The sequence below is a fragment of the Chaetura pelagica genome, unplaced genomic scaffold (genome assembly GCF_000747805.2).
Source record: "Chaetura pelagica isolate M959 unplaced genomic scaffold, ChaPel_1.0 scaffold10, whole genome shotgun sequence".
Lineage (NCBI taxonomy): Eukaryota > Metazoa > Chordata > Aves > Apodiformes > Apodidae > Chaetura > Chaetura pelagica.
Genome location: NW_009952263.1, coordinates 819,657 through 846,467, shown reverse-complemented (window position 1 = coordinate 846,467; position 26,811 = coordinate 819,657). Strand labels below are relative to the sequence as shown.

The window sequence follows — 26,811 nt, the reverse complement described above, 5'->3', positions numbered from 1 at the left end:
TCCTGCTGTACACATGAGGATTTTCAGTGTTGATATTATTCTTATGAAGAGTTGTTAAAAAACATAGAAGAAACTGAAGATTTTTTAGTATCAACCTTAAGGAAACTGATTTGCAGCTTCATATGATAAAATAATAGCCTTGAAAATAAGTTAAGGTGGGTGAATAGGAAGTGAACTTCTGTGTTACCAAGCTTTTGCATTACTGCAATGAAAAGCCATAGCTCTAGATTCCATTCTCAGTTCTATATTATCTGGACTAACAATGTGACTTGCAGCATGTATAAATATAGATGTACAGATGTGCGTTTGAAGGCAAAGTTAGATAATGGTGAGTGGTTTCCTTCAATATGGCCTCTGAGATGTAATGCTAGAGTATGAGGAGATTGTAACAATTGAGCACTGCCTGCTGCTATCACTTGTGTGATGGTGTTGATATTGGGGGTTCTTATTCTGGTATTACACCAGTGTAACTCAAGACTGGAATGTCCTACTCTGTCAGTGTTGGGCATCTGCTTCAGTCATGTAATGATGCTCATGCTTAAACACATGTTTGCATGTGTATATATATATTCATATTGTTTGTGCACATATGCAAGAATTCACTGGGTATCTGTTCAGACACTGGTGTCACACTTAGTAACATTTTGATAAGTTTAAAGCAGTCATATAGAAAACAGGAAACAACTGGAATGATAGCTTGACCAGTAAGTCTTACTGTGATCTTCAAAAGCCTGTTAATGTGCTAATATTTATGCTGATTCTGTAATAATTTTAAGTGGCAATGAACCTTGCCTGCAATGAGCCCTTCATTTCTTCATTGTTCACCTTTTAACTGATACTTGTGATTACAGGCAGGTATGGGGCCCCCTGGTCCACCTGGTTCTGTTGGGAAGATAGGTGCAAGAGGAGCAAAGGTAAAGATTTTCAAGGTACCTAATTGCAGCAGTCTAACAGCATGATTCATTCAAGTATCTGACTGAACAAGCATGAATTAATACTTGTGTTATTCCTGTGGAACACGTGAAGAATATTACATATTATAGACATTTTTTGATTGGATGGAAAAGTAAGTGATGGGTTTAAGGTAATCTTGCAGGTGTCAGAGCTATACTAAGAAATTTTTTGTGTTGCCATGGCTGCTGTTGTAAGTTCTCAATGGGGCCTGGCTTCTTACAAAATGCAGTAGGGGTAAGGCAGTACTGGCTGTTGAGCTTGTTTATCATTCCAAGAATCTGTCTAATCCTTTGAAAATACATACCAGTTGATCATAGAATATCTCAGGTTCTGAGGGATCATTGATTTCGACTTCCTGCTCTTCAAAGGACTACCTAAAGCTAAACCATATGACAAGAGCATCATCCAGATGCTCCTAGAACTCTGACAGGCTAGGTGTTGTGACCACCTTCCTAGGGAGCCTGCTCGTGTGACTGATCACCCTCACCATGAAGAATGCTTTCCTAGTGTCCAATATGAATTTCCCAGTTCAGTGAAGCATGGCTGCTTGTTGTAACCTTTTTGTTCTAAAGATTCCTAACCAGTCCAAGAAACCTTAACTGCTACGGTGTCTATTATACAGGAATTAATATGTTGTAAAGAACTGGATCAACATGAAGTTAAACACCACTAATAGGTGGTTCACATTATGATTCACTAATAATAAAAGTTCGTTATTGTTTCATTAATGAGTGTTGAAATGACAGACTTATTTTGTTCAATAAAAATAACCCATTTTAGGTGTTGTTGCATCTTTGAATCTAAAAAGCATAAATAATACCAGTTAGCTAATCCTTTCAGTCTCTTTGAAGGATTACTATGTTCAGTATATTATTACATTCAGTGACAAGAGAGGTATCAGAAGGTCAAAGTGCTACTATGATGAGTCACTGTGTGAAAATGAAACGGTGATAAAAATTAGGAAGAGGAATTTAATCCATACATTCTATTTTCTCAAACTATGTTCTGTTTTCTTAGACCGGTTTTGTGCTGTTTAATTTTGAGGTTCTTGTTAGAAGAAAGTTCATTAAGAAAGTTCAAACGAAAAAAGGAGCTAAAGAAAATAAAACATGCAAGAGACCTAAGAGCACAATGCAGACAAACTGCCTGAGAAATATTGTCTGCTATCAACAGACACTTCAGGCTGGTAGAATTCCAGTTTACATCCTGCGACCATTAATAGAAATGTTTCCAGAAAACTGGTAATTCTGTATAACAATGGGAATTTTATTGAATGAAGAAGGCCTTTGGGGTGTAGCTGTACGAATGCTCAGCACGTTCTGGTTTGCCGAAGTACTTTCCAGTTCCACCATCAGGAACCTTTCATGAAAGAGGGTCTGTAATGCTTTCAGCTGGCATCAAGTATAAACACTTCAGTCTAGCAGGCAAGTTTATATTTCAGAAAGAAGAATTATCCGGAATGAGACAAACTAATGCCCTTTATGTTTCAATTGCAACAGGGTGAACCTGGTGACCCTGGAGAGAAGGGCCCAGTGGGACCAGCTGGACAGAGAGGCATGCCTGTGAGTCTGTCTGCCCTAAATCAGGGTGCCCCTGTAGTTTTAATATCCATCCAACTGAATCAGTACAATTATTTTTCTTCCTTTTTCTCTATTTGATACAATTAAAATTATTTAATATTTATTTCTTTGTTTCCTTATGGACACCAGGCTCCTTGTGGGCCAGATTGAATATCTTTCCCCTCAGGTTGAGTATCTTTCTCCCTCTAGAAGAGAAAGAATATGTTAGAGGTAGGGCACAGAGTGGAGAGTTTTTACATTGTGTTGTGATAGCTGCTACTGTTTCCTACTTCGTCAGTCATAACAGCCTGGGCACCTCATTGTAATGGGCCATCTTTATTGCAAAATGGAATTGGATGTAAATCGAATCCTGTGTTAAAAGCTACCTCTTTATATATTTAACTTATGCAGGGTATGGATGGCAGAGATGCCTATGGTCCTGAAGGAAACAAAGGAGCAAAGGTGAGTACTTAGAGTCAGGATGTGTCTCAATCTTCATTCTGCAGTGTCAAATCAGCCATGCCCATCCATACTTGATTCAAAGGAAATGTAAGTGCATTTCTGAGGTTCAGAAAGAGGCTCAGGCTTCTCACAAACATCCTGGTAAGGATGAACAAATTCTTCAGCAAGATATCCTTTTGAGAACAATTCTCTCTTACTTTTTCCCTTGATATGTGTATATGGATTTGAGGAATTATACTTCTTGGAGTACACTGCATCCTCCCCTCTTCAGTCTGCTTGACTAGCCACTCATGTTGGCATGTATTGGTGAGGCAATACATGGACTTTTAAAATTTTTCATCTTTCACAGAAGGGATTTCTTGATTACCAAGATGAGGGTGGTGTTCTCCAAACATCCTGCTGCTTTAATAGGAAATATGGTCAGCAGTAAGATCTGAGGATTCATCTCTGGATGGCTGCATATTCAGAAATTCTTATAATTTCCTTCACAGCCCTGAAAAAAAATAGTAGTGAAATGTCTGTTTCTCTAAAAACATACAAGAATCCAGATAAAATGAAAGTACACAGAAGGGATGAGGTCAGAATCATGGCATCAGTGGCACCAATGGGTTAGTCCATGAGCAAAGTGGTCAGGGTTTTGGAAACAGCTGCAGTCCTCCTTCCAAAGAGTTTGTGTAGTGTTGATATAAAGCTAGTCCTTTCTGATCACTTGTGAAGCAGGAGTGCTCCAGTGGATCTCTCTGGAGGCCTATCTGTTCCATTCTCCCTTTTTGTGGGAGAAGCAGAGCGCTGCATAAGTGGCATAAAAGGTATTAAAGGCTTCCCAGGAGACTCTCCAACTTACAAGCTCCTTTTCCTGAAATGACTTATAATTTGATGCCTCTCATTATCCATTCCCTTTTCTTACCTTCTTAGCCCCAACAATTTCCTTTGATGGACAAGTTTCACAGGTTACACATCCATTATATGCAAGACTAATTCTTTTAATCTGCTACTTGTTCATTTCAGGGAAAGGTAAGAAAAGGTTTCTGGAAGATCTTATAATTATTAATTGTTTTAAAGGATTTACTTACAGCCCTTTTTTATATACAGAAGTGTCTGCTTAAGGTTTGGCAGGGCCTAAATTAAAATAATTAATAAAAACAACCAATTCACTGCAGAATAGTGATCCAGAAAGAGCTGCTCTCTCTGACAGCTAAGAGAACAGCATTTGGTATAGGTTTTACTTAAGGTTGCTATTATTTATACAGGTTCATAGTCACATTATACTCTTAGGTTTATACTAGGGTGTATGTGCATCTAGTTTTCTGGAAATTGTAGGATAAACTAATATGATGTTTGACAAGCATGAGCACTTTCATGGGAGGAAACTGTTAAAACAAGGACATACTTAAGTAGCATGAATTCTGATAGTTGCTCTAATGTCAAGGAAAGATACTTTTATTCTGATTGATCTTAGTGAGAGTTCCCTTATTTCTCATATATGAGCAAAGAACACACCAAAAACTGAAACAATTAATTAAGTGATTTCTAATATGCCAACAAAATACCATGGTATCACTATTTATTATAGAGTGTCCAACATTTTGAAACAGCATTTAAGCACTGAGCTCTGAATGTTATACTTCGCTTGTGATTGCTGAACATGAATTCCACTGTATCTTACTAGGAGGCATGAATAAGTTTTGATAAGACACTTAATTGAAAAACTTAATGCTCTTGAAAATTAAGAAGCTGTTGGAAATTTTTAAAATGCTCTTCTTTTAGATTAACAAGGTGTTAATCTAAAATGGTGTCACTTGAGACCAGTTTAGTTGCCGCTGTTACTTGAATGAGCTGGAACACTAATTTCAAAATTAGTTTTAGTTAAAAGACATCAAACAGCAAGCAGATCTCAAAGTTCTTATGAAGTCTCTGTCCTTTATTTTGGTAGGGAGAATCTGGATTCACAGGATATCCTGGTCCAGAGGTATGATAAAATCAGCATGCTTGCTTTTTTTATGTCTTGCTTTTACATTATTCTTGTTTGAAAGTGATTATCTGTCTTTCTGTCTTCTCTTTTCCTTTAAAGTTTTGGATTTCATTAATTTTCAGGGAGAAGATGGAGACCCAGGCATTCCAGGAGCTGAAGGACCCAAAGGAGTTAGGGGTAGAAGAGTAAGAATGATAAATCTGTCTAACTCTCTGAAGAGTCCTGTAAGAAAAGCCCTTAGTTCTTAAGTGTTTCCTCACCAAAAAAATTTGAAATTAGTTCCCACTCTGATAATTTCTTGTCATATCCTGGGCAAGAGATCTTGAGAGAATGCAGCTCTAAGTCTTTAGAGATGTCAGTTGCTAATTGTTCTTAGTCATAGTAATCTATCTTCATGTAAATGCAAGATCCAGCTCACAATATAGTTTTAGAGGTTTTTCTGTGCTGTACATTTGTGCAATTATAAATAACAATACTTGTATTTCTATTTTTAGGGTAATGCTGGCACACCAGGTTCCTTGGGAGATCCAGGGGACCAAGGGCCACCAGGACCTATGGTAATATTTTTTTAAATTATTTTTAAAAATGACTCTTGGGTTGCTTTAAAATTTGCTATTAGACTACTGGAATATTTAGTAATGTTTTGTTTGGCAAATTATGCATAATTCTTCTGGCAGTTGTATAGAATTTTGTCTTGCCTGTGGATGTGTGTGCACAAGAGCACTTGCTGTTGGAAATGGAACTGCAACGCTACAATGTAGGGCAGAGCTTCTTTTACAGTATTTGATATTGGCCTTAGTCTGGGAAATAACCGAGTAAAAAAGAAGTGTATACTAAAATGTGGAGCTGGAGTGTTCTGCTGAAAGCCAATGTTGGGGGTTGTTTGTTTTGTAGTTTGTTTTGTGTTTGGTTTTTTTCATATAAAAAGAAAAGCCATTTAAAATCAGATTTACAATTACAGGTACTTACTTAAACCTTACATTGACTGTAACCTATGACTCCTTTTATACAAAGTGTTGTCTTGATGTTCTTTTCCAGTGTCTGTGATGTGCAGTTTTTACAACAAAAAGATTTATTCTGTCTAAGTGAGGGATCATGGATTTCAGTGGGATTTAGAACTGACATTGTAGGCAATTAGGAAAATCCCCATATGTATCTATCTTTATCTTGCAGCAGTTCTTCAAATCAGCTCAGTACTGACAAGAAACAATCCCTACTGTTAATTATTTGTTAATTATTTTCTTGTTAAACTTTCTTAAGCTTACTCCTTTAGTTTAAATGTGGAACATTATTAATAACAGTATCTTTACCTGTGTAACATGGCTTGTGAAATACATGCAACTTAGAAAATGTTTTTATGTTTTTTTCTTGTCATTACACTCTGCTGGTCAATGAATGTACCTGTCCTACTTTATTAAGGTAGCTCAGGCAGGTGGTGGATGGATGGAAGGTAAATTGGAGGGGGAAGGAATAAATATGGGGATAGGCTTGTAATTTGGGAATGTAAGGAAATATATGGTTCTGGTAAACTGTAGTGTTATGGTAAAGAGATGCTAAAGTAGAGATGGTGAGATGTGGAGTCCAGATTTTTCTGGTGTATATCACTGCAGCCCCCTGCGAGTCGCTGAAAATTTTAACTAGTCTTGCTACATATCTGAATTACACACATAATAAAAACTCTCAAGCTGCCTTGAAAAAAAAAAAGGTCTGAGGAGTAGTCTGCAACTCTGTTTGGAACAGGTCCACAGAAGTCTGTGCTAGGAGCTGATGCCTTCTTGTGTTTCAAATGGTTGTCAGGGAAACGCTGTATGCCTGCATTTTCTCTGGGATGCAAAATCATAGATGGAAATATGTTATCAGGGTCTGATTTTTCTGGACCTGTGTTTCATTTGTTTCAGGGTGCCAAAGGACCAATGGGCACCATTTTAATGGAAGTAAGTAATCACCTTACAGCTAACTGCATGGGATTAACAGTTTTAGTCTTCCATTTATAAATACTGACTGCAATCAGCACAGTTAGCTGTTATAAACCAGTATCCTTTTCAAATACTTGCCAGAGTAAAGTGAGTTCTTCTATTCTGCAAATAATCAAGGAATGAGACACTGTTATGCATATGAATTAATGCCATGTCCAAACTTTTACAAACTCTTGGACCATGAATATTCCTTTATCTGTTTCTTTATTCACATCAGTTTATACACCAGCTCAGATTTAGGGTTATGTTTCACCCTCTTGTAAAGGAAGGCATTTCCTCAGTAGCATCTCTTTTCACTGGGAATAGCAGGGCAGGATTTCATCAGAATCCTAAACCTATCCAAAATGAACACTTCTGAGTAAAGGTTCCATCTAAGCCTTGCATAGACAACCACCTGTAGACAATACTATTGTAGCTGTGTTCTATGTCCAGAGGGGACATAGAACCTGTGGACCTGTCTCTTCCTTATGTGAGTTGCTATGGAAATGCCCATTTTCCTATGGAAGTGCCATTGCCTGATGACCTTCTAGATCAGGTTATGGCACAAAATAAAGGCTGAAGAAACGGTTGCTTAATATTCCAGAGCAGGATTAAATGCCAACAGAGCATGTCTACAAAACCCCTTTGTTTCTGCAGCAGGAGGAGAGCCCCTGTGTTATATGAAATAGAGAGGAACTGGAATGTGTAATTCTGGATTTACTGTACTGAGAGTTAGGTCAGGAGCTAGGATGTGACCTTCAGCTCAAACTGATAGTAAGATTCCCAATCTGGGATGGTCTGATATTTGCCATTATTTTCTTTTTTTTGTTTGTTTTCCTCCTGTAGCCTTGTGAACTTGTGAATTTTACACGAAAGAACTGCCGTAAGTAGGGAGCATCTTTTATCTCTGATTCCACCTAGTCCCCCCTCTTAAACGGAATAGCCTCCACTGGAAACTCTGTAGACTGGTAGTTTGTGTCTGAGTTCAGTTTCATGATGACCTTGTTGTTAACTGAGAGGGATTTTCAGCAGGTGTATGAAACAGGCTTAAGCTTTTTTGCTCATTTTTCCTATCTGTCAATTACAAAACCCATAACAATTGTCTCTTTTCCTCATTTAAGACTGAATTAACTCTTAGGCATCATGCCAACCACCCTTGGAGAATTCTCTGAGAGAAGGTGATATGCAGTATTTATATATTGCTTGTCTTCCAGATTTGGAGTGTTCATTTGCTATCTGAATTGTGTGTACAGCAGAACCCAGAACAATTTCTTTAATTCTCAATCAATAAAATTGCACTATTTTGGGTATTTTATTGTGGAAGAGGATTGTCTGTCACTGAGAGATTCTGTCAGTTGTCTGAGCTCTGGATAAGGCTCTTTAGTGAAAGTAAGAGAATATGTCACTGTTTTAATGATAATCCAAAATAACTTATTTGCTCTCCATCTCTTCATTCCAGCTTGCTCATCAGGTAAGTCCATCTGGCCTCTGCATGTCCATTCTTTTATAGAGTTCAAGAAAAAACAATAATGTTTGAGTTGTGGAAAAATTCTCATTAAAAATGTTTATTTCAATACACAGACACATGTCCAGTTTACCCAACTGAAGTGGTTTTTGCCCTTGATATGTCTGAAGATGTTACTCCAGCTGCATTTGAGAGAATGAGGAATGTTGTTATGTTATTGCTGAAGACCATTAAGATCAGTGAAAGCAACTGCCCAACAGGCGCCCGTGTCTCAGTTGTTTCTTTCAATACCAATATGCGCTATCTCATCCGGTTCTCAGAATTCCAAAAAAGCAACTTGCTGCTACAGGCAGTCCAGAGAATACCACTAGAGAGATCCACTGGAAAACGTAATATTGGGGCAGCCATGAGATTTGTTGCAAGAAATGTCTTCAAACGTGTTCGTCAGGGCATCCTCGTGAGAAAAGTTGCCCTATTTTTTGCCAACGGTCCATCACAGGATGATGTTGCCATCAGCACAGCTGTGCTTGAGTTGAGTGCCTTGGATATTATTCCAGTGGTTATTGCCTTCAGTGAAGTGCCAAATGTCAGACGTGCCTTCTCAGTAAGTAGATAGACTATAGAAAATTCAGTCATTCATTTGCTTAAGATTTGCTTATTAGTTGACCAAAGCATGCTCTCAAACCAGTAAGTTCCACAGGAACTGTTCAAACCCTTACTAGAAAAGGCGATATTAAAGGTTACTATTTTAACAAAGCAGTGCAGATTCACTTGACTGTAATGATCCCCATTTCACCTCTTTCTTCACAGGAATTATTTATGACTTGTACTTTTCAGCCAAATCACAGAGTTTAAATAACGTGATAATTTAACTTCGTTACCTATGCCACTTCTCTTCTGAAGTGTGACATGTATTAATCATTTAATTAATGAACTGTGGCCCTAGTTTCTAGAAAAAGTAGTAGTAAAAGGCCTCGAGTATGCCTTTTTTTTTTTTTTCAACAGAAAATTAAATTAAGCAAAACCCATTTCTTTTGATAGCTGTATTGCCGATAGTACAGGAGAAAAGTAGCTACTTTAATTTAAAAATATGACTTTGAATCAAAAGATAGTTAGCAAAAAAACCAATCCATTTTACCAGGTACCAAAAGAAAACAATTTTAGGTTTCTTTAAGGTTTCAGAGTATAGATTCCATGTTCTCTCTCTTTTCAATTTATTTTTTTATCATCTGTGCTTGCTCAGTTTAAAATTTTTTGAAATAAAATTCCTTCTAGTTGGTCTTTCTTCAAAATTATCCTTATAGAAGGAAACAATGTTTACTTACATGTGACAAAAAGTGCAAAACTTGGAGGCTAAATTCTGATCCAGGAGCATCTAAGTCAGCTCTTTAATCTTTGTATTATATTTATTCTCATGCAGTGTCATGTCCGTTCGTCAATTCACATATTTCTCTGCCTGAGTGTTAATTTAGCAGAATGAAGAAGTTCTGTTGGCATATGAGAAGGAAGCTTATTGTTTATTCAGGATAAACAGGAGCAAGCAAATCAGTATTTTGTTTACTTAGTATAAGCAGATTATGAATCCGAATGCTTATGACAACATCTGGTATTTACAAAGGTGCCAGCTTCCCTTAAATCAGTTTTCAGAGTAGAAAAGTTTAAAAAATCTGCTTAGCAGGGAAAAAGACATGAAACAATCACAGCCCAGCTCTCCTTTATGGTTACAGCAATAGGAAGGCAACCAATCTCGCCATCACCACCCAGAAAATACAACCTCCCTTTTTCTCTCAGACGGACTTCTGCCCTTGTGGCTGAGAGATGGTTTAATGTTCAGGATCCTACCAGCCTCTAGGCACAGCTGCTTACTGACTTTAGTTAATTTGCCTTAAGAGCCTCAGCTTGGAGATCACTTAAAATGTCACTGCCACTTCCAATTTCTTTGAAAAGGCCTATCTGTAATATCTTCTATGACAGTAATCAGAAGTTAATTTTGTTGTGTATAACACACACAAAGCTTAAATTTAATGCAAAAAAGTAACCATTTCTTTTCTCACCATTTTAGCTGATCCATATATATGCTTAATTTCCTGCAATACCATGATATTTTACAGCTATTTTTATTTATCTTAGTCCACAAGAAAATGTGTTTTCTCTTTAAGCTCATTTGGGTGAGGTTGGGTGGTCAGTGAAATTGTATGATGTTGTTTGGACCTTCTTAGGGTTCCTGAGGCATTTCTGTGGTTAAATCTGCCACTTGGGTAAGATTGTCTTTCTTCAGCTGATCACAGGCAACAAGTTGTTGCCTGTTGTTAGAACAGGTTGTTCTAATGCTAGAATTTTCTCTCCCAATAAAGCATCTTCACTGTGAAGGATTTCTTTTTGTCCCAGAAACGCTGAGTCAGAAGAACCTGTCCTTTTCTTTGTAGCACCCTACTAAGAAAAGGAAAAAGGCAGCCCTTCACTGACAAAAAAAAAGAAAAAAAGGCTTCATACCTTTTACCTGTGCTTCCCCTATCTTTTTGATGTTATTTTTTTATGTCTGTTTTAAACAGATCGATAATGCTGGAAGATTTCAATTATTTGTCTGGGAAAGGCAACAAGATGAAAGTTTGGAGAATATCACGTATTGTACACTTTGCTTTGGTAAGACATTTTACAAATTACAGCTGTTGTGTTGGTCTTTTTACCCTTTCAGTAAGAAACCACATATATTTTATTTTGCAATGTGGTGTTGGGGAATTTTTACAATACCCCTTAAACCATTTGTGCTTAAATACAAAAAGAATTGGGCAGAGTTCCACTACCATAAGTGATTCTGCAAGGAGTCCACAAAGATGCATTAAGATCTTAATCTCTGTTACACTCGCACCAGCACCAATCACATGAGTAGTTCCAGAGTGACTCAGCCCAGTTCTGGGGGAAGGTGGCCCCTGAGTGCTTGAATTCCAGGATGGCTGTAAAACCGTGCTCTGGCTGTTCCTTGCCATCACCAAGAGAAAGTTCACTCCTTTGCAGGGAATTGCTCTGTCTCTGGCACTCCTGCATCCAGCCAGTTTAGGCCCCACCTACAATTGGGCCTTCTTGCCCTCCATGCCAGAGCATACCATGGTTACAGATTACTAGTGCTGAGAAGTTACAACCTGAATTTCCCCTTCATTGCATGGTAGCAATAAGAACCACAAACCCATGAAAGCTATTTTAATAGTTGTCATCTCCACCATATGAAACAAATTGTTGTATTTGCTGTTTCCTTTTTAACAGAAATGCATTTAAAATAGCATTATGATTCTGGGAATCCAGGCTCATTTACTGTAAATTCTACATTGGTGGGGAGGGGAATGAGAAGCTATTAAGTGATACTATCTCAGAACACTGAACAGTGTTCCAAGATGAAAAATAGTTTGTTCTAGTGTTCTTTACAATGGTTACCTATCAACAGGAGAAAAATTTTCCCATGAACTCTCTTAAGTTTTATCGTATGAACATATTTTGCTCTCATGTCTGAATAATTACCCATGGTATCTTAAAACCTTGTTCAACAAGACTAATCTCTTGTTCCTTACTAGAACAACAAGGTTTCAAGGTGCCAAACAGATAAATATTTTTAATCAAAATTTTAAAAATATAAAATAGATTAATAGAATTGTGTGATTTTTTTTTTTCAAAATTATTGCTTTTGATGTACTGTTAAATAGTTTGCTGCCTATTGGCTCTTTCTCTCTAGATAAATGCAAACCTAGTGCCAACTGTGTGGTGCCCTTTTCTCGCCCTGTTGTGATGGATATGGATATCACTTACATCCTGGACAGCTCTCACAGTATCAGCAGTGAAGAGTTTCAGAGAGCCAAAGACTTTGTGAGCAGCATGCTTGATCAGTTTGTTGTTTCCTCACAGCCAAACGAATCATATGGAGGCATCAGAGTGGCACTGGTGCAGCAGGCTCCCAGGGGCTTCCTACCTGACAGAAATCAGACCCCTGTGGCCTTGGAATTTGATCTAGTCACATACAGCAATAAAGATTTGATGAAGAAACATATCCAAGAGTCTGTTCACCAACTGGAAGGGCCATCAGCCATTGCTTCTGCCTTACAGTGGACAGTTGAAAATGTATTCTTTAAAGCCCCCAGACAAAGAAAACACAGGGTCATATTTACAGTAATTGGAAGCAAAACAAGTACGTGGGACAAAGAGAAGCTGAAAGAGATTTCACTTGGAGCCAAATGCCAAGGATTCACCTTGTTCACTCTTGCACTTGGCAGTGATATGAGTGACAATGAGCTGATAGAGCTGTCAAGCTCCCCCACAGACCAGCACTTACTGACATTGGGCAGGGTTTCAACAACTGAGATGGTATATGCCCAGAGGTTTAGCCAGGCGTTTCTGCATCTCCTACAACGTAAGTAGCACACAATGGTGTTTACCTAAGTTATGGGAAGAAAGACTAATGCTGTGTAGAAAAAGGTAGTCAGGGTATACGCAGTATCATGCAGTTTCTCGTCATAGTACAGCAACCCAGTCTTCATCTTTAGTTTGCTGCAGATGCTGGACACTAACGGAAGTGCCAGTAATGACACACATCATTATATTCTAATGGTGCCTTAGGCCAAAGTCTTAAGCAATTTTTTTTTTCCCTCTTAAGTGTGTATTTAATGCGTAGTTTTGTTGGCTCCAATTTTACTAATGAAAGGCCATTCTTCAGCTAAGAGAACACAGTTATATTCCTTATGCAAGCCTACATTTGTCCTCTGGCCTTTGGCATGTCTAGATTTACTGAGCTGTTTATGCCTAATTAGTCTTTGGGGCAGAAAGAAGTTTAAACTTCTAGCAGATTAACCTCTCTTTACTGCAGTTGTTCTTCCTCTGTAAAGCAGAGAAAGTGCTTCTTCACTTTTCAAGACACATTCATGCAGATCAGCAGGTCTCAGGTGCTTTGAAATACAGATGAGAGATTATCAAGAAGGATATTGTCACTGATTTTAGATCCTCATCGGAAGCATGTACTTAGAGATGTCAAAGTTTCTATAGAAGGATGCACTGTGTATTACAGTGCCAATCACTTTAAATATGGTGTGTTATTGAAAGATGCAAACTCCAATCCACAAGCAAAACTTTAAAACTTACCCATGGCATCTACACTTTCCCCACAGAGGACATGAACAGTTATCCTTCACCTGAACTTCAAGAAGAATGTGAAAACTTAGATCAGGGAGACACACAACAGCAAGTGTCTATGATTGAAAGGTTTGGAATTATCTATTAAACATTTTGAGGGGCTGTCTCTGAACATACATTTTCTCCCTTTGTGTTAGTGTTTATATTCACAGTAGCTTTAATAGAAATGGAATCAGGACCAGTAATTTCTTTCACAGTATTCAGAAGGAAAGAATCAGATTAATTTTCAAGGTCATACCAGTGCTTAAATACTTTTTTTTTTTTGTTCCTCTTCTTGGAAGGATGCCCTTTCCTGAAGCTGATGAAACTGGTTATGGTTATGGTTTGGAAGATACTGAATTAAGTGAAAGTAGAGTCCTGGACAATATTAAAGAGACCACGACAGAACCTGTATACACAGTGCCAGAAATGAGATATAATTATGAAGAAAAAGAATATTTCACAGAGGAAGATGCTGAAGGACAAAAGCCACAAGAGTATGGCGAAGCTCAGGAGGAGAATGAGGAAAATTTAAAGGCAACAGGAGGAACCAGAGCTGCCTACAATGATTATGGTATGATTTTAGAATATTAAAATCTTTAATTCTGTAAAAAGTCTCTAGATTGTGAAGGGCCCAGCTGAATTTCTAGGCACTATGAAACATTTCTATTAATTTAATTTGCAAAAATGTTTTGTCACTGTATGTTTGTATTCAGTCCAAATTTATACAGTAAGAGTTTGTAGTTAAAAGGTGAACTGTAGATGTCATTATGACTTTAGCTTTGTTTTGTAACTTTTTGTAATACTACAATAAAAATTTCTAAATCCCCTTTATTAAAACAGCTGATAATTTTAAATTCCCAAGTTGTAGTATAATTACTAAGTTACTCCTGCTGCTAAGGTAGTTCAACATGGAGGAGTTAAATCTCTCTGCTATAGTTTGTTCCTATAGGAAAAACAGGATCCCCCAGCAGAGTTATTATAGAATCATAGGTTGGAAAAGACCAAGATCACCAAGTCCAACCATCATCCCTACTCTACAAAGTTCTCCCCTAAACCATATCCACCAACACCTATCAAAACATATATTCTTCATCTTTTTTACTCTCCTTCCTAACTGTCCATTTCTTTTCCATTTTTCTTTGCGGGTTTGATATTTGATGCAGTAAGTGTGGGAAACTGTTATTTTATCACTGACATTCTTTTAGCACTATGGAGTGGTTTTATTGTTCAGACTACAACTGGGGAGAATTCCTCTGAAAAAAAATGCAATGGCAGCTGCACAGCTTTGTATGTGGTAGCTTGTTGGTACAGCTGCCATCCCTTTGTTTTTCATCCTTCTCCATTCAAAGATGTTTCTGGGAATGTTTGGTATCCCCATCCCTGATGAGAGAGGACTAATGCTTTTGCAAAACTGTTCTAATATTGCATCTTTAATTGAAAGCTTATGTACCTGTGGGGATGCCATACATTGACAGTGCAGGACAGGCTTGCTCAGCACAGGTGAAATTGGTCCCATTGTCTAACTGCATCTACAATCTTGAATCAGTGCTCCCATTAGCCAGTTCATGAGCTCTGTGGTCACACAGAAAATTCAGTAGCTTGAAGATGTGTTACTGTTTATACTTTACAAAGAAAATATTTCCTCTGAGGAGGTAGTCAAGGTCATTGCATGGATGTGTTAAGGGAGACGTATGAACTGTTGTTCCCATCCTGAGTTGTCATTAGTGACCCAACAGTTTACTTGTAAGACCATATAACACTTGCTTTTTGAAATGTACTTTGTACTTGTCTATTGTTTTAGATTAGTTGTTTTGCATTTGATTAGAGGAGAAGATTATATAATTTAAAATATTTAGGTTGGATAGTTTAATCAGTATTTTGCTTTATTACTCAGTGCTTGTCCTTCAATGTCATACAGATACTAGAGTCTAGAGCTGCTCTTCTGACTTCATTTGAGTAACTCTGAGTTTACGTTGGTGACAGCTGATTAGATCTGTACTTACTGAATACCAGATTGCTACTAAGTATGCTGTTCTCACCTAGTTTTGGGCTAATTTATGCAATATTGATCTATATTACTGTGGCTCTTTGGCTAAGAGACTATTATGGGTTATTTCACCATCTATATATGTTCATTTATGAAACCTTGCTAATGGATACCAGTATAACAAGTTGGAATAAAGATGAGGGACATTCTGAAAAGCTTTGTTTGCCTGCTTTGTATAGACCAGGTACCATAATTTTATAGTTATTTTAGTTAAAAGTTTGTTAGAAGACTAAAGACCTTTTAGCATTCCTTCAGTTTATACCAGTAAAAATCTAGTTGTTTCAGACATTCTACTTAAACCAATCGTAAGAAGAAGGGCTTCAGACATATACCAGCACCATGGGTTTGATGAATTCTTAGTGGATCTTTGTGAGACCTTGAACACTGGCTACCTCTTTCATCTGCCAGTTTGCACTGAACACTACTTTTCCCTGAAATTACAGTGCTGAGAAGTGTGGATCTTCCTTTCATTAAGTCTGTGTCTGATTTCCCTTTTCCAGATGCATGTGAACTTGTTCAAGATAGTGGAGAATGTCAGAATTACGTTCTGAAGTGGTACTACGACAAAGAGAAGAAAATGTGTGGTCAGTTCTGGTATGGGGGCTGTGGAGGCAATAAAAATAGATTTGAAACACAAGAAGAATGTGGATCCTTCTGTATAGAGTCTTCCTAGTGCAGAGGCACTTGAATTACTTTTATTCTTCAGTTACATTATCAAGGTTAGAGATAAAGGGAATAATGGGATAAAGAGGCTGAGAGAGAAAGCTTTACATAGCCACTCATCTATCATATTTCAGTTGAAAGAAATACTTGATTGTGAAGTTATTATCTGTAACTTAATAGTAAAATAAAGCTAAAACTATTTCCCAATTCATCTGATAAAACCTGTTGAGTACTGAGAAACTTCTGTGAGCCAACGGCGATTGTTTAAAAGGGATAAAGGTATTGAAACTTGACTTTCTTCCACAAGCACCAAAATATGCACTTTTAAAATGTGCTGAATAAAATAAAACAATGTCAGAGGTTTTCATGAAATAACATTGGATGTGAGACACTAAAGTCAACATGTTTTGATGCATTTTCTTGCAGTAATCCTTCTTATAGAAAATACCAAAAAACATTTAGATCTCAAATGATACAGACTTAATAGAACTTAATTCACTTTGATTTAGAGGATTTCCTACCATAGAATCATTCTTTGCTTTTTTTTTGTTTGTTTCCTGAATAATCCAACATGTTAATCAAATCAGTTATTCTCAGAACACTGCCTGTGAGTTTTGCTGAATGAATGAAAGTGAGGAAATTTAATGTTCTTGCTGATTTGGTTATTTTTTGTTATAAGGGTTAAAATGAAGTGAAGATGCTCATAATCTTAAATTAAATTGTAAAAGGTTTCAGATGGCATCTTATATTAATTAGACCTACTGATACATAATAGGACCAGATTGTTTAGAGAGATAAAAGATCTGAAGCACATTTGAGGGAAAACATCTAGCTTCCTGGCTTTTCTTATTTCATAGCTCCTATGAAAGAGTGATGAAGGGACTGGAACACCTCATGTATGAGGAAAGGTTAGGAGAGTTGGGACTGTTTAGCATAGAGGACCAAAGGCTGAGGTGGGGTTCTTATCAATATATATAAATACCTGAAGGGAAGATGAGAGGAAGGCAGAGCCAAGCTCTTTTCAGAGGTGCCCAGTGACAGGACCAGAGGAGATGGGCACCAACTAAAACACAGGAAGTTCCCTCTGAGCATCAGGAAACACTTTTTACTGTGAGGATCACCAAGCACTAGCACAGGTTGCTCAGAGAGGTTGTGGAGTCTCCCTCCCTGGAGATACTAAAACATGGAATGCTGTGATCAAGAGACCATTGCAACTTAATGTTGAATTCTTGTAGTCACTCTGAAGAAACATTTGAGAACAAGGATGAGACCTGACAAAAGGTTATGTGAGGTCAAAATTGCATAAGAAAGATTGAAATATAATTGTTCTTTGCCTCTGGATGATTTAAATTCCAGCTAGAGGCTGCTCTCTTCTCTGTTCAAGTGAGTCAGGGTCTGTCTTCTAGATTCAGGGAACTTAAATCAGAGTAAATTCAGCTGATTTTTATTTAAATCTGCTGCTATTGCCAGCTGTGTTGTACAGCTGTGTAAAAGGGACCCAGAACCAAGCCAGAAACCTAGAAAAGTACTGCTTGTTGCTGTAACCAGCATGCTTCTCTGCATTTGGCTCCTTCCCTAAGTCTTACCCTGGAATCTCAATATAACTGTGTTTTCAGCTGAATTGTTGCCTTACTGTGCTTTTTTTTTCCTTACAAAGGGAATTAGACTTCTCCCTTTTCCTGAACGATCCGAGTTCAAGGGGAGCACTCCAGGACATGACTGCATAGGACATCTCTTTGCCTCTTGCTTTGCAACATGAGAAAGTGTGTTGTGCCCATAGACTTGTTCTAATGTCACACTAGTGTCATTCTAGATCAATGTGAAGACGTGCATTCTTACATCAAAACTGGGCTGGAGAAATAGAGAATTCAGATCTGTAATTTCTCTGATGCCTACCTCAGCATTCGATCTGCTGTGGTAGCAGATGGAACAATGACTTGAAGCCACCAATATTAAAAGACCTGTAGATGTGGCACTGTTTTTTTTTATATTGGTCTATGTCACCGTATTGTTGCTGGAATTTGTTAATGTGCACTCATTGTTTATGTGAAAAATTAATGCACATTTGTATCATTTCAGGATGACCGTGGGCAAGTGATGGAATTAGAGGAGAAGAGGTGCATCGTTTTCTTTCTTTTGCCTTCTTTTCTTGACCTAAAAGTTACTGGTGATAAAAATGAATTAATGTACCATCTTTTGTATTTAAGCGATCTCCTGGGGTTCCTGAGAAGAAAGGAGAAAAGGGTGACGTTGGGTATCCAGTAACATACTGTTATCTTTTATTGGTCAGGGTTCAGATTTAAGAACAATAGTGTGGCTGTTTCATGAAACTGTTCCTGTGAGAAATGTGTTTAATAAACTCTCAAGGAAAAGGAGTCGCCTTGTACCACAAAGTTGTTCGCACATTTTTTATTGGAATTCCTGTCAGAAGAGTTCTTATAGGAGTTCCAGCATCCAAAGAAGAGCAAGCTACTGATGAACAGCCAGTGGGTATTTTTGTAAAGAGTGTATATACCCAGTAAATAATTGCTCTGAAGAAGGTTTTTATTTAAAAGATAGTTTGAAGAGTAATTAGGTCTGTACCTTACAGTCTTCTAGGTGAGCATTTTCTCATATTTGTTGAAAGTTGGAGTATTTTCTGTGTATAATTAATATTTATTCAGCTAAAGATAGATGTGAAGCCTTCTACTTCTGTAATACCCTCACAGGTTCACATACATGAGATCAGGTTCTTTTATTATCTGTATTTGCCAACATCAGATAACTTGTTTTTCATAAAGCATGGAGTAGCCCTGTTGCCTTTCCAGTTACCTTGGAGACCGAAACAAGGTGTAACTTAGGACTTCACATGTCAAAAAAAGCTACTGCTTTAGGCACCTTAAATAGGCAATTGGAGGATTGACCATTAGTCTTTTCACTGCTCAGACGCCACTTGTGGGATGGCTAACTGAAGCAAAAAACCCAGCCTTATAGACACTGAACATTTTGGCTTGGTCCATGTGATAAAAACACAGTGGGAACCAAGGTGATAATTCAGGTGATCAGTTACTGTTTAGCTGCCACTATTCAATGCCTGCTACTAGGAATGGCAGGCTGGTAGGAAGTGACCATGCCAGGTCTGTGTGTGAACAGTTTGACCTTGTGGGAACAATGGATACCTGTTTCATGTGTGGAAGACAATACTCTTAAGTAACTGCTTGGTACCTCACTTCGATAAGAACCTGTGTTACCCTTTCTACCCTTATACATGTGCCCAAGGAGGCATTGGGCTGATTGCTTCTCATAAGACTCTGGTTATTCCCAGATGAGGCACCATTACATTCAAAACATGAAATGTGTGTTAGCACACGCCTTTCAAAGATGTAGTCTACAAAGTTCTTTGATTTTTTGAATGATTTCTGTTTCATTCCAATAAGTGTTTTGAATTTATTATGCAGTTAGAACAAAACCAAAAAAACAAACATGAAATAAAATAAAAGATAGAGGATAGTGGCTGTTTCTGTATTGCTTCTCCCATGTTTCTGGGTTTTTTGGGATAGTAGAATTGGGGAAGAAACTGTAGGTGAGACTATTTAAAAATGAAGGTGGATAGGTTGGAACTTTGGCCTATCTTCTGGCAATTTCTGCATGAAGGTAGTGTTTCAGGTTCTTACTGAGATATGTTCTGATTTTAGGGAAGTCTGGGGCTAAGAGGACCCCTGGTGATTGTGGCCAGAAGGGCTTCTGAGGAGATCCTGTATGTCTGGTTTTTTTTTCAAGCTAACTAGGGTCTGAAGGGTCTTTGATCAGAAATACCACTGAAAAAGAATGAGTACCACTGTCCTCACTGCCTTGTTGGTTGGCTTTTTAACCTTGTCCTAGAAAATACCAGGACAAAGGGAACTATGGGAACCAGAAGTAAGAATTATTCTTTTATCTGCCCTTTTCCATGTAGGAGCTTAACCAAAAATTTTGAAAAAGATAATTCAAAGTAGTTGCAAAATTCTCAATCCAACAAACTGTTTCTCTTGCAAAGTATGAGGTAATCAGTAGAGCAGCTAATAAAAATTTAAAACCTCTTCTGAGGTAGTTTCTGCCTTTTTCTTATATTTTAAATAATAAAGCTCAAAATTATTAATAGTCATGTTGCTCTTAATAGGGAATTTTGTAAAAGTACTGCTGGTAGACTTTAACCTCTAAAATAAATTACTATATTGTGTAAGTTCACTTAAGTATGGTTTAATTCTTATTCTGCTGTGTAGTTTCTGAAAGGATGTTACACTCTGTTCACTTGCTGTAAAGTAAAAATGTTAGCAAGGATTTTATAGCTGCAGCAGTTCATTTAGTACTGCCAAGTGGTCCTAGAAGAAAATGTGATTTGTGTATTATAAATGTCCTAGAAAATCATGTAATTTCATTTTAGACAGAAAGGTCTAAATTCAATGGCATACACTTAACATTAAAGAATATGTTATGCAGTGAGGGTGTAATTCTGTGTAAGAATGTAAAAAAAGATTGTGCAATAGCTATAAATTTTGTGTTGAGAGTAAATTATTTTTCTGTCTCATAAGCAATGAGAGAAAGTAGATAGGAAAAAAGAATTGTGACAAAGACATGGAGGATTTTTACATAAAGAAAATTGATTTAATATTCACCAAAAATAATGTGACCTCACAGAAATCATAATACAACTACATAAGGAGGATTTTATTAATTTAAAGGATCTATTTCTTCATTTTCTTCCCTGCCTTATAAAGAAAAACTGGTGCTTTAAAATTGATGAGGTTATGTTCCTCTAACGTGCAGCTGAAACTCATGGAGTGATGTCCTAGATTACTTTAGCCTATTAAGTTTTTATTGTGACTTACATAATTAAATAATGTTATCTGGGAGAAAAGACTTTCACATCACACAGTCTATTAAGACTGTATTAGGTACTGTATTAGGTACAGTGGGACTCATGTGGAAAATCCTGAAGTGAGACCGTGTTTCTCATTAAAACGGAATTATTTCTTGACATTACTGTGGTTTCTCTTGCAGGTTAGTTATCAAAAATGGCAAGCTCTTTGTTTTCCTTAAATGTCATGCTTATTTTATGGGTTTACTGAAGCTTACTGAATATCTCTCTTCTTGTGCATATGCCTCAGGCCTCCTCTTAAGAACCAGCCCAGCAGGATCTGACCTGCTACTTCTTTCAGATTCACTAGATTTTGCTTCCTAAAGCATTCACTGTCTTCACCCAAAAGAGGTGTCACTTCTTTCTAAAACAAATTAATTTTAAAATCCCCTTTAAAATGTGACCATAAATAATATGTAGTGTGGTTAAAGTATATGTACTCTGGGATCCAGCACAGATTTAAACTTTGTTCATCTTGCAAGATCACTACAAGGTGCCAGTGATCACTGCTGCTGCTCCCTCTATGTGAGAACAGTCACATCCTAGGCAGACAGGAAGTTTACAGTCTGTCTTCCTCCTGTAAATGTGAGGAGATTCATTTCAGGTTGCATGTGTTAGATCAAGTGGTGCAAGAGGGCAGACACAGACAAAACCAAAGAACTAGTTTTGCTGTTTCAGATGTTTCTGTAAAACAACAGTTGTCTGGAGACAGAGTTCTTCAGTGAGGGTGAAAGTGATCCAAAAAGCTGGTACCCAGTGACCTGGAAGCCTCCCAGGGGTTTTGGCCCAGATAGATTTTGTTCTGGTCATTACATTCCCCATATGTTTTATAGTGAATTAATAAGTCCTCCCTTTTTATTTACTCTGAAGAGAGGGCTTGTTAGAGTAACTCCTGGAAGGTGAACTGTAATGATGGATAATGGGAAAGGAAAGGAGGAAAGAAGGAAGTTACTTGCTTCCCTAAAATAATCACAACTCTTGAAGGTGTTAATGATGTGGATAAAGCTGTTTGTTATCACTGCTTATCACTGTGCTTCCCTTAAAGCTGTGAGAGAACCCAGGCAGACGATACCCATTATTGAGGAGTTTGTGTCTTGGCACAAGGACACAGGAAAGTGTGGAGCTTTGTGGATTCAGACAAATAGTGTTATAAAAAGCATTCTGGTCTCTGTCCCATGAGGTGCACCAATATTGGTATCTAGCAGAACCAGGGTGTCTGTAAGATAAGAAACTTCTGTTTGGAGGATGTCAAGGTCTGTGCAGCTTCATGTGTATGTCCCTTCACTGGCAGACTTTGACAGTTTAATAATATATAATGATGTATGGAAACAATACATATATATGTGTGTGTATGGATGTTTATGAAATGTATAAGATTTTTGTCCATAACACGATTTGTTTTCCTTTTGTGTCCTTTAAAATATTTTAAGAGGAAACAGCTATATTTAAATCTAAGCGTTGAAGTAATATTTTATAGAGGACAAGAAATTTGGTATCAGAAATAATTGGTAGTGTTTTAGATGGATCCCAACTTCACAAGCAATTGTTGCATGTCTGAGACACAGCCATCAAGTCAGATTGCTTAGTTAGCTTTTTCTGCAGTAAATGTTTTTACCTGAAGCTTTTTCCAGATATTTTAACCATTTGTGCATTTTATCACACTCCAAGAATGCAGAATTTCAACTGTGGTCTGTCAACTGAGGGTCTAGCATAGACACAGATAGATAGGAAGTATTTTACTTGTTTCACAATAATGCTAGAAAAATAGCTGTATCTTACTTTAGGGCTGCATTAGGAACAAGTCTATATGAGATTACCATAACTGGGACAGGTGCACTAGTAGTCTGCATTGCATCCCTTCTCCTCCCATGTCCCCTTTGGCAGTGGGTCTTCTGGACCAAGTTTGTGCACTGAATTTACTCTTCATCAACAGCTAAAATCACAGAGCACTTACTCAGCAGTACTTAGCTTCTGTCTTTATTTTTTGTTTCTAGATGCATGGTTCTGGATTGCTTCAGGTGCTAAATGTTCATGGTGGCCAATATAGCAAAGGATTACAAAGATTTAATCTCTGTGCTTTGTGCTATGGTAAGACCAATATAGTGTTTTGTATTGCCATTAAAGGAGAAATGCAATCCTATGTAGAGTTGCCTAGTGAAGAGCAGTGAGGTAAAGCAAAAGGGCTGAGGCATTTCTCTGGTCTTACATAACCCTAGCAAATTTTTTTGGCCCTGTTTCTCATAGATGTGATAACTATGAAAGTATTTAGTGGCAATCTGTCACCTGCATTGTTATGATGGCTAAATAAACTTCAAAGGAAAATAGTTACATTGGAAAAACATGTTTGTCTGCCTTAAGCTTCATCTAATGTGATGTTAAGCATCTAGAGCCATTTCCTTACTACTGTCTTTCTGGGACCTTCTACCTAGGATGAGCACATGCCTTTCTTTCAGTGTATTTTAATCCTTGTCTAGCCAGCATGCCTGGTTGAGAAAAATGCATTTACTTCAGTTGCATCCTAGAAGAAAGTGTTAATTAAATGTAACAGAGCAAGGCTACTAGTGTCCTTCATCTTTAAGACCCTGCATAACAAAGTTTACTAACCTTTAAAAAGCTGCAGCAGTGATATTCAATGTCGTCTTCTGTAAAATCGGTATCTTCCCAGACTAATTAAATTCCTCACTAATTAAATCCCACTTTTGTCTAAACTGGTGCCTGGGTTTCACCAGCTCCTGACAGCTCCACTAACAGGTAGTCTGTGAAAGACAACACTCAAATGGCAGCAGCTGTTCAGAGGGACCAATCATACTCCTTGTCTGTCATCTCACCATTTGTTAATGTATTAAATATTTCCTCTGAGAGCTAGAAACTTTTGTTTCCTGTTTCACAGCCTCTCCACAAGCTTTCTTGGTTAGTACTGTAAATATTAATATAGCTGCTGGCCTTCATCTACCTCTGTTGATGTGGGCTGCTTCTGATGTCTGCTTCCATCATCTTCTGTATTCAGGCTGCTTAGGGAAATGGAGGGTAATTATTTGTTTTCTTCCACCCTGTGATACTCTCTTTCTCTCAGTCTTTTGCAGTTCCCTGCCATCATCAGCTGACTCTGCTCCCTCTTCTGAAGCTGCACCAAAATTTAGTTTTTCTGATGGATCGAACAAATGCCCTGATGTTAAAATGAAAATTAAAGGAGGCGAACACAGGTCACTGCTCTTAACAGGGGGGGATTGTATGAATGAAGATGAATAGCAGCAGCAACAATACAGAAGGATTTTGGTTGCTTCCGCAGTCAGGAAGCAAATCTGCCTCAGCAGCAAACTGATGAAATCCCCAGACTTTCCTGTTCACCAAACTCTTGTTTGTAAGACACGAGAGGGACCTTTGTATGCGTGGAGCACAGTGGCAGGTGTTAGCTGGGTGCTGCACACCATGGAACAGGTATTCACACTGCAGTAAATATTTGGCACTGGGTGCCATTTTGCCATGAGTAAGTGCCAGAAGGAAGGGCTGAATAATTTGAGTTCTCTTAGTCCAAAGATAAAGGTGATAGCAAGGAATAGCAGCAGCCATGGTAACAATCTTCCCAGGAGTATCTTGAAGAAGGAAAGTGAAGTGCAAAGCAAGGAGAAATCTGCATAATTTACAGCAAAGAAGATGTAAATCAGACATGAAAAGGTAGTAGCAAGGGTCATCAGCAAGAGTAAATCAGTGTTTGCTGGGGAGACTGTGGAATTTTCTTTTCTGGTGGCTCTTAAGAACCTATTATACAGATGTCTCTCTGGGACAGTATATTGATCCTGCTTCAGGCAAAAGGACACACTGGATGAGCTCCTTCCTTCTTCTTTTACAACTCCAATCTCCCTGTCTTTCCTTAAGCTGCCTTATTCTCTGCTTCTGATTGTCCTCTCTTTCCTGCTAAATTAGCCAGTCGTTAATGCTATCTCATTTCTTTCTTGCAGAATGCTGTAACTGCAGTCATTGAAAACACTGGCATGGATTTGGGCAAGTAAATGAGCTGTACACCTTGTCAGCTTTTTAGCTAGGAGCTGCCCAAGTGTTTTAAGCTGATAAGCACAGCTCTGTGCAGTGAATAAGGTTCAGGAAGCTATTGTGTCTCCAGAAAATTGTCCTTGCCTGAGCTCTCAGAAATAAAGTGCTGCAGTCTTCTCCCTTTGCATCTGTCTATGACACAGCAATGCACTGTAGTTGTCTTTTCCTTACCCTGGTGTGAAGGTGTTCCTAGGCTCAAATAAACCAGCTCTGATCTTAAAAGTTCAGGACTACAAGTAAACCTAGGCAGAGAAAGATCTCTCTTCCTGAAGTGTGGCCCAGCATGCTGCAACTTGCAAAAAAGAATTGAAAGTCTGTAGAAGGCACATTATAGCATCTCAGAAAGAAGAACTTCTGAAACTGTAACTTTGTGCTGCCTGACAATACTGGCATTTCTCAAGGCTGGGCCAAAGCTCATTTTCCTACAAGTGGTCCCATTGAAGTCCAACATGATTTCTTCTAAGAATGGACATAATTGTGTTTTTACTCCACAAAAGTCTGTGTATGGGCAAAAGCCACACTCAGTTTACTGGTTTTAAGGCTTCATAGCTTGCTCCAGTTCATAACCTTTTCACAATGAGGAGAAATTTTAACATTGTAGAAATACAATTATAATGCAAATAGTGTTTATACTATAGCCACCATACAAACCAGTCCTTAAAATTAAGCTTCATGTGGTTTACAATGGGTTACAATACCTGAAAAAAACAAAAGTGTTGTATTTCTTTAATCAAACCAGTTGTTCAATGGGCAAAACAACTAACCAACCAATGCAGCTGAAGAGGTGATTCCTTTCAGGTGTATAACAACCTGTTTAGAACTTCACACCAAATGGCTACAACAGCACAAGCTTGACTTGTCACCCTTTTCCTTGCTACCCTGCGATACAAGTTGACTGAGAAAACGTCCCTTATTCCTGAGTTCATACAACATAAAAAGGCAGAATATTTAATCTCATACACAGCGTCACCTCCTCTGTGCAACCCAAGGAAAGCTTTGTTTAGCCTAACAGAGAGCAGAAATCATAAGAAGGTCTGTGAAGGAATGTCATGCTGGCCTTGAGCTCACTTCCTCTTTTGAACATGTTAAACTTGGAGCAACAACTACCTGCTACACTAAAATTAATCTGATTAATGCAGTTTCTAATGAAAAGCAGGTGGAGTCTCTAAAAGCAATCATCCTCAGTCAGGTTTTGTTTTCCAGTGAATTCTGAGACTCATTCTAAACAAGTCACATTATTTCATGCATTGTCATTTCAGAGAACCCAATTCACAACTGAGGAGCATTCCCTGCTTCAGCAGACACTCAGTAGGAGTCATAGGCTTCTAGTTTTTTCCAGCTGCACTTAAAAAAAAATGTATGCCAGCTTAGTGCTGTTTACTGCTCATGACCATCTGAGTCCATCCATGGAGCTGAGGTGAATCACCTGTTTTAGGGACAAATAACCTTCTGTCCCTGTAATGCAGAACATGGACATGCAGGTAAGGAATAATTTACCCCATAGTCTAAAGCTGTGGGGTAATCCCAGAAAGGATTTGGAAAGCTGGAGATGTGGATCAGACAGTGGAAGAGTGGTGAGAAAGCTGACTGCCTCTGTCTGCCCTCCAGAACTGCCTCTCACATGAACTGCATAGTGAAAAAATGCTTCCTGCTG

General features: G+C 38.0%; 3 protein-coding genes across 3 annotated transcripts in view; all 3 read left to right on the top strand.

The window, feature by feature from the left end:
• Window positions 1-2,199, top strand: part of LOC104397600 (collagen alpha-4(VI) chain-like) — a 27,200-nt gene extending 25,001 nt beyond the window's left edge. Inside the window, exons 17-18 of the mRNA XM_010007600.1 lie at window positions 852-914; window positions 1,972-2,199. Coding sequence (XP_010005902.1) covers window positions 852-914; window positions 1,972-2,199 — 291 coding nt within the window. The remainder of the gene's footprint in view (window positions 1-851; window positions 915-1,971) is intronic.
• Window positions 2,200-2,211: 12 nt separating this feature from the next.
• COL6A6 (collagen, type VI, alpha 6) lies at window positions 2,212-13,627 on the top strand. The gene is made up of 14 exons (XM_010007599.1): window positions 2,212-2,286; window positions 2,454-2,516; window positions 2,925-2,975; window positions 3,984-3,989; window positions 4,909-4,944; window positions 5,070-5,132; window positions 5,442-5,504; window positions 6,846-6,881; window positions 7,749-7,785; window positions 8,362-8,381; window positions 8,486-8,971; window positions 10,920-11,010; window positions 12,092-12,763; window positions 13,515-13,627. Exons 1-14 carry the CDS (start codon window positions 2,212-2,214, stop codon window positions 13,625-13,627), a joined length of 1,812 nt encoding a protein of 603 aa, XP_010005901.1.
• Window positions 13,628-13,821: 194 nt separating this feature from the next.
• LOC104397598 (amyloid beta A4 protein-like) lies at window positions 13,822-16,241 on the top strand. The gene is made up of 2 exons (XM_010007598.1): window positions 13,822-14,092; window positions 16,069-16,241. Exons 1-2 carry the CDS (start codon window positions 13,822-13,824, stop codon window positions 16,239-16,241), a joined length of 444 nt encoding a protein of 147 aa, XP_010005900.1.
• The last annotated feature ends 10,570 nt before the right edge of the window (window positions 16,242-26,811 follow it).

Bases quoted from the DNA above. Each gene is read 5' to 3' on its own strand.
- COL6A6 (XM_010007599.1), top strand. From the start codon at position 2,212: ATGGGAATTTTATTGAATGAAGAAGGCCTTTGGGGTGTAGCTGTACGA. The intron at 8,382-8,485 runs ATCTGGCCTCTG...CAATACACAGAC, and splicing joins CTTGCTCATCAGGTAAGTCC to ACATGTCCAGTTTACCCAAC. The intron at 12,764-13,514 runs GTAAGTAGCACA...CTTTCCCCACAG, and splicing joins GTTTCTGCATCTCCTACAAC to AGGACATGAACAGTTATCCT.
- LOC104397598 (XM_010007598.1), top strand. From the start codon at position 13,822: ATGCCCTTTCCTGAAGCTGATGAAACTGGTTATGGTTATGGTTTGGAA. The intron at 14,093-16,068 runs GTATGATTTTAG...TCCCTTTTCCAG, and splicing joins AGCTGCCTACAATGATTATG to ATGCATGTGAACTTGTTCAA.